This window comes from Bombina bombina, chromosome 7 (assembly GCF_027579735.1).
Source record: "Bombina bombina isolate aBomBom1 chromosome 7, aBomBom1.pri, whole genome shotgun sequence".
NCBI classification, from domain to species: Eukaryota; Metazoa; Chordata; class Amphibia; order Anura; family Bombinatoridae; genus Bombina; species Bombina bombina.
Window position 1 is genome coordinate 86,758,492 of NC_069505.1, and position 12,846 is coordinate 86,771,337.

Below are 12,846 nucleotides of genomic sequence, written 5' to 3' on the forward strand. Positions count from 1 at the left end.
TTAATTTATTTCGTTAGATTTAAATTATATTTAACTTAGGGGGGTGTTAGGGTTAGACTTAGCTTTAGGGGTTAATACATTTATAAGAGTAGCGGCGAGGTCCGGTCGGCAGATTAGGGGTTAATACTTGAAGTTAGGTGTCAGCGATGTTAGGGAGGGCAGATTAGGGGTTAATACTATTTATTATAGGGTTATTGAGGCGGGAGTGAGGCGGTTTAGGGGTTAATACATTTATTAGAGTAGCGGTGAGGTCCGGTCGGCAGATTAGGAGTTAATAATTGTAGGTAAGGTAGCAGCGACGTTGGTGGTGGCAGATTAGGGGTTAATAAATATAATATAGGGGTCGGCGGTGTTAGGGGCAGCAGATTAGGGGTACATAGGGATAATGTAGGTTGCGGCGGTGTGCGGTCGGCAGATTAGGGGTTAAATTTTTTTAATAAGAGTGGCGGCGATGTGGGGGGGCCTCGGTTTAGGGGTACATAGGTAGTTTATGGGTGTTAGTGTACTTTAGAGCACAGTAGTTAAGAGCTTTATAAACCGGCGTTAGCCCATAAAGCTCTTAACTCCTGACTTTTTTCTGCGGCTGGAGTTTTGTCGTTAGATTTCTAACGCTCACTTCAGCCAAGACTCTAAATACCGGCGTTAGAAAGATCCCATTGAAAAGATAGGATACGCAAATGGCGTAGGGGGATCTGCGGTATGGAAAAGTTGCTGCTGCAAAGTGAGCGTTAGACCCTTTCCTGACTGACTCTAAATACCAGCGGTAGCCCAAAACCAGCGTTAGGAGCCTCTAACGCTGGTTTTGACGGCTGACGCCAAACTCTAAATCTAGCCGTATGTTTACTAATCAGCTGATTATTTCACCTGTGCTTCAGTTCAGATATCCTCAAAATCTGTCCTGTTAGGGAGGTCTGAGGACAAGTTTGAAATCCAGTAGTCTAGAACAATGCTTTCATTCATTCCTACATTTTGAATGCTTATTGAAAAAACTAATTTAGGCTCCTCTCACTAACATTATAGCTAAGGGACTTATCCTCTTAATATATACTGAAAATAAGTGGGGTGAATGAGATACATATCTACAACTCTGCTTTTTACCTTTGCATATATCACAGCATCCATCAGGTGCCTTTATAATATCCACCTGCATGAGATAAAACATGTGTATAAATATGAAGACTTCATAATCACAATACAGGCAACGTCTTAACAATTGTAAATACCCCCATTACATTTGCAGTAGTAACAGCCAATCATTAGTGAGAAACTGATATATTTGCTATAAAATATTTCTAATTGTTTTCTGAATTCCATGTTTTATAATATTTAAATGGATACAAAATCCCAAATTCTTCTTTCATGATTTAAATAGAGCTTACATTTTTAAACAACTTTCCAATTGACTTCTTTTATCTATTTTGCTTCATTCTTTCAATATCCTTTTGTTGAAAAGCATATCTAGAGAGACTCAGGAGCTGTGAGCTAGCTCCTGATTGTTGTCTGCACGTGTATGCCTCTTGTGATTGGCTTACTGATGTGCTCAGCTAGTTTCTTAGTAGTGCATTGCTGCTCCTTCAAGAAAGGATACCAAAAGAATAAAGCAAAATTAATAATATAATTAGAAAAATCTTTACAATTGTATGGTTTATCTAAATCATGAAAGTAAATTATTTGGGTTTTACATCCCTTTAAATACAGTAATATGTTGACCAGCATTCAGAAGATTTTCTACCTACATTTATGCTGGCGGAAATCTAAAGAATCAGATTACAACTCACAGACTCACACTCCTCCTCACGAATCTTAGGACAGCTTTGTGTCTGCGATGATGTCACAAAGTTGTTATTAATGAGCTTGCATGAGTACTGTGTGCAGTTGTCTTCTTTAAAGGACTGTGATTCTCCTGGCTGAAACAAAAACAAATATATATATAAATATATAGTGACAATGAGGCATTAAAAGGTATAAAAAAAGAATTAGAGGGAAATCATACTGTAATTCTTTCTCTCAGTGATGGCCAGATTACAAGTAAAGCGCTAAATATCACTTTTATGAAAGCAATATTTGCGCTCCACTGTGAACTACCAGCGCAAGCTCGCGGTAGCAATAGTCAGCCACTTGCAATGGTTGTTTGCGGGTGCAAGATAATTTAGCACTCCACTTGTAATCTAGCTCTTAATGTGTTCTCAACAATCCATTTTATTTGCTGGAATGTATTAAATAGTTTACAAGTAGCTCATTTGCCTTTATTTTTTCATATTAAATAGCTGAATATTGACTATTAAAACCACAACCAATATGGAAAATTTGTAATTGTATTCTCTGTACAAAAGTTATGTAAAGATGAATCAGCAACAGCCTTGCAGGGGTAGGAAAGACAGGCATAAACATTTTAATTTTCAGTTACTCTCTAATTTCTGCCTTTGAATATAGACCACAAGATAAGAAAAGGAGGTATTTGTGTATAAAGAAATAGATAAAATAGGGATGTCTGCACTTTCTGCAAGCTCAGCCCATTTGCATGAGCTGTATTGTCAATTAATTGTTTTCAATTAATTGTGTTTTCAATTAGCAAAAACAGCTACTTCATATACAAAAATAAACCTAAGGGGCAATTCCATATACATTTTAAATTCTGCATGTGGTTTAACAAATTATTTAAAAGATAGTAAGGGAAAACTAATTTTACAGAGCCAAATCCCTTTAATTATTGTTTTGTTGTTGCATGCGTATATTATATATATATATATATATATATATATATATATATATATATATATATATATATATATATATATATATATATATATATATATATATATATAGGTAAAAGATGCAAAAGCGGCTCAAAATCCAAGTGTATTTATTGAAAGTCAGTGACAGTATAAAAACATCATCATTGAAACATCTTATAGGCTAGCAGCACTACTAACAGCAAATAGAAAGGGAAGACTACAGGCGGATAATCTGTCTTATGCATTTCAGCTTCCTGCCTTAATCATAGACCATATTGATCCATTACTACCCTGCATTCTATTGGTCCTGTGGTCTCACAAGTAGCCAATCAAATATACAGATATACATAGAACAGGTGACAGGTAATGCATTGTATTGTGACACTAATTACTACATGATCCCTTTCCTAACAAGCATGAAGGACAAATATATATTTATTTATATGTGTATTTCATATGCTACAGAAAAAATGGTTTATATATATACCTATCTAAAAGAGAATTTAATTTAAAAAAACAACCAATGGGTAAACTCATGATGTAAATATTATTCCTTCTTTTTCTATTCACTTAGCATTTAACATACCAATAATATATACAAAATAAATGTAGAAGTAAAGAAATATTGTTTGTGCATATATACAGGGAGTGCAGAATTATTAGGCAAATGAGTATTTTGACCACATCATCCTCTTTATGCATGTTGTCTTACTCCAAGCTGTATAGGCTCGAAAGCCTACTACCAATTAAGCATATTAGGTGATGTGCATCTCTGTAATGAGAAGGGGTGTGGTCTAATGACATCAACACCCTATATCAGGTGTGCATAATTATTAGGCAACTTCCTTTCCTTTGGCAAAATGGGTCAAAAGAAGGACTTGACAGGCTCAGAAAAGTCAAAAATAGTGAGATATCCTGCAGAGGGATGCAGCACTCTTAAAATTGCAAAGCTTCTGAAGCGTGATCATCGAACAATCAAGCGTTTCATTCAAAATAGTCAACAGGGTCACAAGAAGCGTGTGGAAAAACCAAGGCGCAAAATAACTGCCCATGAACTGAGAAAAGTCAAGCGTGCAGCTGCCAAGATGCCACTTGCCACCAGTTTGGCCATATTTCAGAGCTGCAACATCACTGGAGTGCCCAAAAGCACAAGGTGTGCAATACTCAGAGACATGGCCAAGGTAAGAAAGGCTGAAAGACGACCACCACTGAACAAGACACACAAGCTGAAACGTCAAGACTGGGCCAAGAAATATCTCAAGACTGATTTTTCTAAGGTTTTATGGACTGATGAAATGAGAGTGAGTCTTGATGGGCCAGATGGATGGGCCCGTGGCTGGATTGGTAAAGGGCAGAGAGCTTCAGTCCGACTCAGATGCCAGCAAGGTGGAGGTGGAGTACTGGTTTGGGCTGGTATCATCAAAGATGAGCTTGTGGGGCCTTTTCGGGTTGAGGATGGAGTCAAGCTCAACTCCCAGTCCTACTGCCAGTTTCTGGAAGACACCTTCTTCAAGCAGTGGTACAGGAAGAAGTCTGCATCCTTCAAGAAAAACATGATTTTCATGCAGGACAATTCTCCATCACACGCGTCCAAGTACTCCACAGCGTGGCTGGCAAGAAAGGGTATAAAAGAAGAAAATCTAATGACATGGCCTCCTTGTTCACCTGATCTGAACCCCATTGAGAACCTGTGGTCCATCATCAAATGTGAGATTTACAAGGAGGGAAAACAATACACCTCTCTGAACAGTGTCTGGGAGGCTGTGGTTGCTGCTGCACGCAATGTTGATGGTGAACAGATCAAAACACTGACAGAATCCATGGATGGCAGGCTTTTGAGTGTCCTTGCAAAGAAAGGTGGCTATATTGGTCACTGATTTGTTTTTGTTTTGTTTTTGAATGTCAGAAATGTATATTTGTGAATGTTGAGATGTTATATTGGTTTCACTGGTAAAAATAAATAATTGAAATGGGTATATATTTGTTTTTTGTTAAGTTGCCTAATAATTATGCACAGTAATAGTCACCTGCACACACAGATATCCCCCTAAAATAGCTATAACTAAAAACAAACTAAAAACTACTTCCAAAACTATTCAGCTTTGATATTAATTAGTTTTTTGGGTTCATTGAGAACATGGTTGTTGTTCAATAATAAAATTAATCCTCAAAAATACAACTTGCCTAATAATTCTGCACTCCCTGTATACAGATCCTTATGCTGGATTAAAAATACTGCTATACTAGTATATATAAGATTATCACAGCCATAGTGCTAGAATTAGTATCCCTAGACATAATCTATGTGTTAGGTTTAATCTATTTCTTGAACTCATATATTGATACATAATAAGTGTCATTAGCTTGGTTACTATAGAAAAATTATTATTAGCAACGAAAACTCTTACTATGTTGCAAGGCTGACACTATGATCCACCAGCAACTAACAATATATATAATGTTTCTAATATACAAAGCACTGCCCGTTAGCTATCATAATACATTTTACCAGAAGTTAATTATATCTCTCTCCATGTTCATGCCTAGAGGTTGTCTAGTTTCCAAGACATAAATCCAATAGGCCTCCTTTTTTCGAAGTTGGCGCAACCTATCACCACCTCTGAGACGTTTGCATATCTGATCTATAACCATCCATGAGAATGTACTCATATCTTGGCCATGTACATCAACAAAATGTTTGGAGGCTCCTGTGGCATGGCTACCATGCTCTATGTCATTTATATGTGCACAAACCCACTCTCTAACCTCCCTAGAGGTACATCCAACATATTGATTTTTACATAGCGAGCATGTTATCACATAAATCACATAGTTTGATTTGCAGTTAGTACACTGGTAATGAGAGAATACCTTCTGTGTCACTTGGGACTTGAATATTTTTCCACCCGTCACAAAACCACATGCCTTACAGGTGCTTCTGTCACATCTAAAGTAACCCTTTGTAGTTAGCCAGCTACTTTTTGGGGCCAAAATTGAGGGTGAAACCATATTGCAAATGGTAACATTTCTAAGGTGTACACAATAACAGCCATTCCTGACTTCATCTTTAAGGTCGTCATCTGCTAACAAAATTGGAAGATTTTTCCTTATTATGTTACAAATCGAATAATATTGAGAACTGTAGGTGTTTACAAAGGTAGGTTTATCTTTACGTTCCTCCCTTTTGGATATATCATCCAATAAAGTAGATCTCAATTGTAATTTTACTTCATTGAGTGCTTTTTGGATGGTTCCTGGGTCATATCCTCTATCAAGAAATCTTGACCTCAGCATCTCACTCTCGTGCAGGAAGCTGTCATCACTAGAACAATTATTTCTCAAATATAGGAACTGGCTCTTGGCTATGCCATAGCTTGTATGTTTGGGATGGCAGCTTCCTGCATGTAAGAGTGCATTTCTCATAATTGGCTTCCTGTAGAGTGTAGTCGCTATTTTCCTAGTTACAGGGTTACCTATCAGTATTACATCTAGGCATGGTATTTTTCCTTATTAAAGGATAAAGTAAATTCTAAAACCACTGAATTACCATTTAGAAAATCAACACAATTTGTACTGTTCTCCTCTGACCCTTGCCAAATAAATAGAAGGTCATCAATAAATCTTTTGAAACCCACAATTAACTTTGAGTATGGATTGCAATCTGTATACACATGGGTAAGCTCCCACCAGCCCATGAAAATATTTGCATATGCTGGAGCAAATTTTGCTCCCATGGCTGTTCCTCGTTGTTGTAAATAGAATGTACCCCCAAACTCGAAGTAATTGTGGGTCAACACAAATTCAGGGCCCTCAAAATGCATTCAATCAATTCAGTGAAATAATTGGTCAATCTACATAACATAAATCCCACTGCTGCTATACCCTTGTCATGGGGGATTGCAGAATAGAATCCTACTACATCCACAGTTAACCATCCCATATTGTCACCCCAATTTATATCTTCCAGTGTTCTTAACAGGTGTTTGGTGTCCCTGAGAAATGAAGGTAATTTATATACTATTGGTTGTAGTACAGACTCTAACCAATTCGACAAGTTCTCAAATAGAGACCCTATCCCTGAGACTATAGGACAACCTTTTACTTGTGTCAATGTTTTGTGTACCTTCGGCAGGTGGTGAAAGACAGGTACTACCGTTTTTTCCACATATACGGCTAGATTACGAGTTTTGCGGTAAGAGCTGCACGGTACTAACTTGAAAGTTATTGTCACCGCCCACTTACCTACAGCGCTGGTATTACAGGTTTACAAAAACCCGGCGTTAGCAGGCAATAAGTGAGTGTAGAGCAAAATTAAGTTCCATACTGCACTCCAATACCAGCGCTGTGGTGAGCTGCGGTAAGCTGGTTTTATATCCTCGTGCATGATTTCCCCATAGACATCAATGGGGAGAGCCGGCTGAAAAAAAGCCTAACACCTGCAATAAAGAAGTGTAAAGCTCCGTAACGCAACCCCATTGATTCCCATGGGGAAAGAAAATTTATGTTTACACCTAACACCCTAACATAAACCCCAAGTGGGTTTTATTTTTAGATTAGGGTTTGGGTAGAAAAATAACTAAATGCCCTTTTAAGGGCAATGCCCATCCAAATGCCCTTTTCAGAGCAATGGGGAGCTTAGGTTTTTTAGTTATGATTTTATTTGGGCGGTTGGTTTTTTTGGGTGGTGAGTTTTTCTGTTGGGGGGTTGTTTGTACTTTTTTCTACAGGTAAAAGAGCTGATTTCTTTGGGGCAATGCCCTACATAAGGCCCTTTTAAGGGCTATTAGTAGTTTAGTTTCGGCTAGGGTTTTATTTATTTTCGGGGGGCTTTTTTTATTTTCATAGGACTATTAGATTAGGTATAATTAGTTTAAATATCTGATAATTTCTTTTTTTTATTTTGTGTAATTTAGTGGGTTTTTTTTGGAATTTAGTTAATTGTATTTAATTGATGTAATTTATTTAATTGTAGTGTAAGGTTAGGTGTCAGTGTAAGACAGGTTAGGTTTTATTTTACAGGTAAATTTGTATTTATTTTAACTAGGTAGTTAGTAAATAGTTAATAACTATTTAGTAACTATTCTACCTAGTTAAAATAAATACAAACTTGCCTGTGAAATAAAAATAAAAACTAAGCTAGATACAATGTAACTATTAGTTATACTGTAGCTAGCTTAGGGTTTATTTTACAGGTAAGTATTTACATTTAAATAGAAATTATTTAGTTATTAATAGTATGTTTTATTTAGATTTATTTTAATTACATTAAAGTTAGTGGGTGTTAGATTTAGGGTTAGGTTTAGGGGTTAATAAATTTAGTATAGTGGCGGCGACGTTGGGTGTGGCAGATTAGGGGTTAATAAATGTATGTAGGTGGCAGCAATGTTAGGGGCTGCAGATTAGGGGGTTAATAATATTTAACTAGTGTTTGCGATGCGGGAGTATGGCGGTTTAGGGGTTAATATGTTTATAAGAATGAGGAAAAAGAAGCGCTGAGTCTTTGAGTATATGCAAAGGGTTTTATTAGGAGCAGACTTCCATACTAGACTTTGGGTAAGCTCCTATCTTACGCGTTTCACGCATGAGCACATGCGATTCATCATATTCTAGTGACAGCGATGTCCAGAGCAGCAGATTAGGGGTTAATAATTTTATTTTAGTGTTTGCGATGCGGGAGGGCCTCAGTTTTGGGGTTAATAGTTAGTTTATGGGTGTTAGTGTACTTTTAGCACTTTAGTTATTAGTTTTATGTTACAGCTTTGTAGCGTAAAACTCATAACTACTGAGTTTCAGTTTACGTTATGGATCTTGAAGTTTTAGGGTGTACCGCTCACTTTTTGGCCTCCCAGACAGACTCGTAATACCGGCACAAAGGGAGTCCCATTGAAAAGGACTTTTTGAAAACTGCAGTAGTTACGTTGCGTTATGGCCAAAAAAGTGTGCGGTACCCCTAAACCTGCAAGACTCGTAATACCAGCTGTAGTGAAAAAGAGCCTTAATGCTGCTTTTTCACTCATACCGCAAAACTCGTAATCTAGCCTTTTGATAATTAAATGTATTGTCATCAAAGATATCCATGTACCTGCCATCATCTAGCAGATCATATAATTGGGCTCCATATGTAGTTATTGGATCGCCAAAAAGTTTAGTATACACCAAAGGATCATTTAGCTGCCTCTCTGCTTCTGATATGTAATAGGCTCTATCCAATACTAAAATGGAGCCTCCTTTATCAGACTGCTTGATTGTTATATCCTCTTTCTGTTGTAGCTTTCTTAAGGCCTGTTTATGTTCCTGTGAAAGATTATTCATTTGTTTGGTATTTTTTTTAACTCAAAACCTTTAAATCCTCCTCTACCCTTTTGTAAAAGGCTTCTAAAGCATGACCCCTGATCTGTGTTGGATAAAATATAAACTTTGGCTTATATTTATTATGTGAGTGTTTCCTTACCTCTGTGTCTGCACTTTCCATCTCAAATGAGTGCAGAGACTGCGAAAATGTTTAGCCTCTGTAAAATTAAAATAGTCATATTGGGGACTTGTGTCTTTTGAATAACTATTTCTTGTAGGGGTGTTGGATTATGTTTGTAAAACTTCTTGATAGTTAGGCCTCTAATGAATCTATTCAGATCCATTATGGTTTCAAAAATATCAGACCGTGTTGTTGGCACAAAATTTAGGCCTAAGCTTAACACTGATATTTCTGCAGCCGTTAATGGTATCTTAAATAGATTTATGACATTTGTTCCCTGTATTAGTTCTGTCTCCTCCTTAGGGAATACTGATCTCTCTGAAAGCCCTGATGTGTTGTGGATGATTGTATCATTATCCCTCCTCTTTCTGAATTTCTTCCTCTGCCTCCTTATCTTTTTTGGTGTTGTACTAAATGAAAATCCTGATTGACTTGTTCATTTATGATGTTATGTGATTCTAACTGGGTCTGTTTGTACTTATTGCCCTTCTGTACTTTTGTCTGCGTTACCACTTTCTGTCTGACTACTGGCTCTGTATATTGTATTATTTTGGGGGGCTTTTTTATTTTATTAGGGGGATTAGATTATGTGTAATTAGTTTAAAATTCTTGTAATTCTTTTTTTTTCCTGTAATTTAGTGGGGTTTTTTTTCCGTAATTTAGTTTATTTAATTTAATTGTAATTAATTGTAGGTAGTTTAGGTAATTAGTTTAATTATAGTGTAGTGTTAGGTGTAATTGTAGCTTAGGTTAGGGTTTATTTTACAGGTACTTTTGTACTTATTTTAGCTAGGTAGTTATTAAATAGTTAATAACTATTAACTATTGTACCTAGTTAAAATAAATACAAAGTTGCCTGTAAAATAAAAATAAACCCTAAGCTAGCTACAATGTAACTATTAGTTATATTGTAGCTATCTTATGGTTTATTTTATAGGTAAGTATTTAGTTTTCACATCGCAAACACTAAAATAAAATTTTAACTCCTAATCTGCCGACCGGACATCGCCGTCACTTTAATAAATATATTAACCCCTAAACCGCTGCACTCCCACCTCGCAAACACTAGTTAATTTTTATTAACTCCTAATCTGCCGTCCCTAACTTTGCCGACACCTACCTACATTTATTAACCCCTAATCTTCCGACCTCAACGTTGCCGCTACTATATTAAATTTATTAACCCCTAAACCTAAGTCTAACTCCTCCCTAACTTAAATATAATTTAAATTAAACAAAATAAATTTACTATAATTAAATAAATTATTCCTTTTTAAAACTTAATACTTACCGATAAAATAAACCCTAAGCTAGCTACAATATAACTAATAGTTACATTCTAGCTAGCTTAGGATTTATATTTATTTTACAGGCAACTTTGTATTTATTTTAACTAGGTAGAATATTTATTAAATAGTTATTAACTATTTAATAACTACCTAGCTAAAATAAGTACAAAAGTACCTGTAAAATAAACCCTAACCTGTTACAATTACACCTAACACTACACTATAATTAAACTAATTACCTAAACTAGCTACAATTAATTACAATTAAATTAAATAAACTAAATTACGGAAACCCCCCCCCCCACTAAATTACAGGAAAAAAAAAGAATTACAAGAATTTTAAACTAATTACACATAATCTAATCCCCCTAATAAAATAAAAAAGCCCCCCAAAATAATACAATTCCCTACCCTATACTAAATTACAAATAGCCTTTAAAAGGGCCTTTTGTGGGGCATTGCCCCAAAGTAATCAGCTCTTTCACCTGTAAAAAAGACAATACCCCCCCAACATTAAAACCCACCACCCACACACTCAACCCTACTCTAAAACCCACCCAATCCCCCCTTAAAAAAACCTAACACTACACTCTTGAAGATCACCCTACCTTGAGCCGTCTTCACCCAGACGGGCACAAGTGGTCCTCCAGAGGGTCCAAAGTCTTCATCCTGTCCGGCCAGAAGAGGACCTCCAGACTGGCAGAAGGCTTCATCCAGACGGCATATTCTATCTTCATCCTTCCGGAGCGGAGCGGGTCCATCTTCAAGACATCCGACGCGGAGCATCCTCTTCATCCGACGGCTAACGACTGAATGGAACAGCCAATAGAATGCGCGCTCAATCCTATTGGCTGATTGGATCAGCCAATCGGATTGAACCTCAATTTGATTGGAACAGCCAATAAAATGCGAGCTCAATCCTATTGGCTGATTGGATCAGCCAATCGGATTGAACTTCAATCCTATTGTCTGATTGCATCAGCCAATAGGATTTTTCCTACCTTAATTCCGATTGGCTGATAGGATTCTATCAGCCATTCTGAATTCAAGGGACGCCATCTTGGATGAAGTCACTTAAAGGACCAATCATTCAGTCGTCGGCCGTCGGATGAAGAGGATGCTCCGCGTCGGATGTCTTGAAGATGGACCCGCTCCGGAAGGATGAAGATAGTCTGGAGTTCCTCTTCTGGCCAGATAGGATGAAGACTTCGGACCCTCTGGAGGACCACTTGTGCCCGGCTGGGTGAAGACGGCTCAAGGTAGGGTGATCTTCAAGGGGGTAGTGTTAGGTTTTTTTAAGGGGGGATTGGGTGGGTTTTAGAGTAGGGTTGGGTGTGTGGGTGGTGGGTTTTAATGTTGGGGGGGTATTGTCTTTTTTTTTTACAGGTAAAAGAGCTGATTACTTTGGGGCAATGCCCCGCAAAAGGCCCTTTTAAGGGCTATTTGTAATTTAGTATAGGGCAGGGATTTGTATTATTTTGGGGGGGGGGGCTTTTTTATTTTATTAGAGGATTAGATTATGTGTAATTAGTTTAAAATTCTTGTAATTCTTTTTTTTTCCTGTAATTTAGTGGGGGGGGGGGTTCCGTAATTTAGTTTATTTAATTTAATTGTAATTAATTGTAGCTAGTTTAAAAGTCTTGTAATTCTTTTTTTTATTTTCTGTAATTTAGTTGTTTTTTTTTGTAATTTAGTTTATTTAATTTAATTGTAATTAATTGTAGGTAGTTTAGGTAATTAGTTTAATTATAGTGTAGTGTTAGGTGTAATTGTAGCTTAGGTTAGGGTTTATTTTACAGGTACTTTTGTACTTATTTTAGCTAGGTAGTTATTAAATAGTTAATTACTATTTATTAACTATTGTACCTAGTTAAAATAAATACAAGGTTGCCTGTAAAATAAAAATAAACCCTAAGCTAGCTACAATGTAAGTATTAGTTATATTGTAGCTATTTTAGGGTTTATTTTATAGGTAAGTATTTAGTTTTCACATCGCAAACACTAAAATAAAAATTTGAACCCCTAATCTGCCGAACTGGACATCGCCGCCACTATAATAAATATATTAACCCCTAAACCGCTGCAATCCCGCATCACAAACACTATTTAAATATTATTAACCCCTAATCTGCCGGCCCTAACATCGCCTACACCTACCTACATTTATTAACCCCTAATCTGCTGACCCCAACGTCGCCGCCACTATATTAAATGCATTAACCTCCTAAATCTAAGTCTAACCCTAACCCTAACCCCCACTAACAAATATAATTACAATAAATCTAAATAAAATTACTATAATTAGCTCAATTATTCCTATTTAAAACTAAATACTTACGAATAAAATAAA

General features: G+C 36.5%; 1 protein-coding gene across 1 annotated transcript in view; it reads right to left on the reverse strand.

The window, feature by feature from the left end:
• Positions 1 to 12,846, reverse strand: part of LOC128635766 (intestinal mucin-like protein) — a 112,079-nt gene that overhangs the window by 48,483 nt on the left and 50,750 nt on the right. The window contains exons 5-6 of the mRNA XM_053688882.1: positions 1,779 to 1,907; positions 1,099 to 1,144 (exon numbers count right to left, since the gene is read on the reverse strand). Of these exons, the coding sequence (XP_053544857.1) occupies positions 1,099 to 1,144; positions 1,779 to 1,907 (175 nt within the window). The remainder of the gene's footprint in view (positions 1 to 1,098; positions 1,145 to 1,778; positions 1,908 to 12,846) is intronic.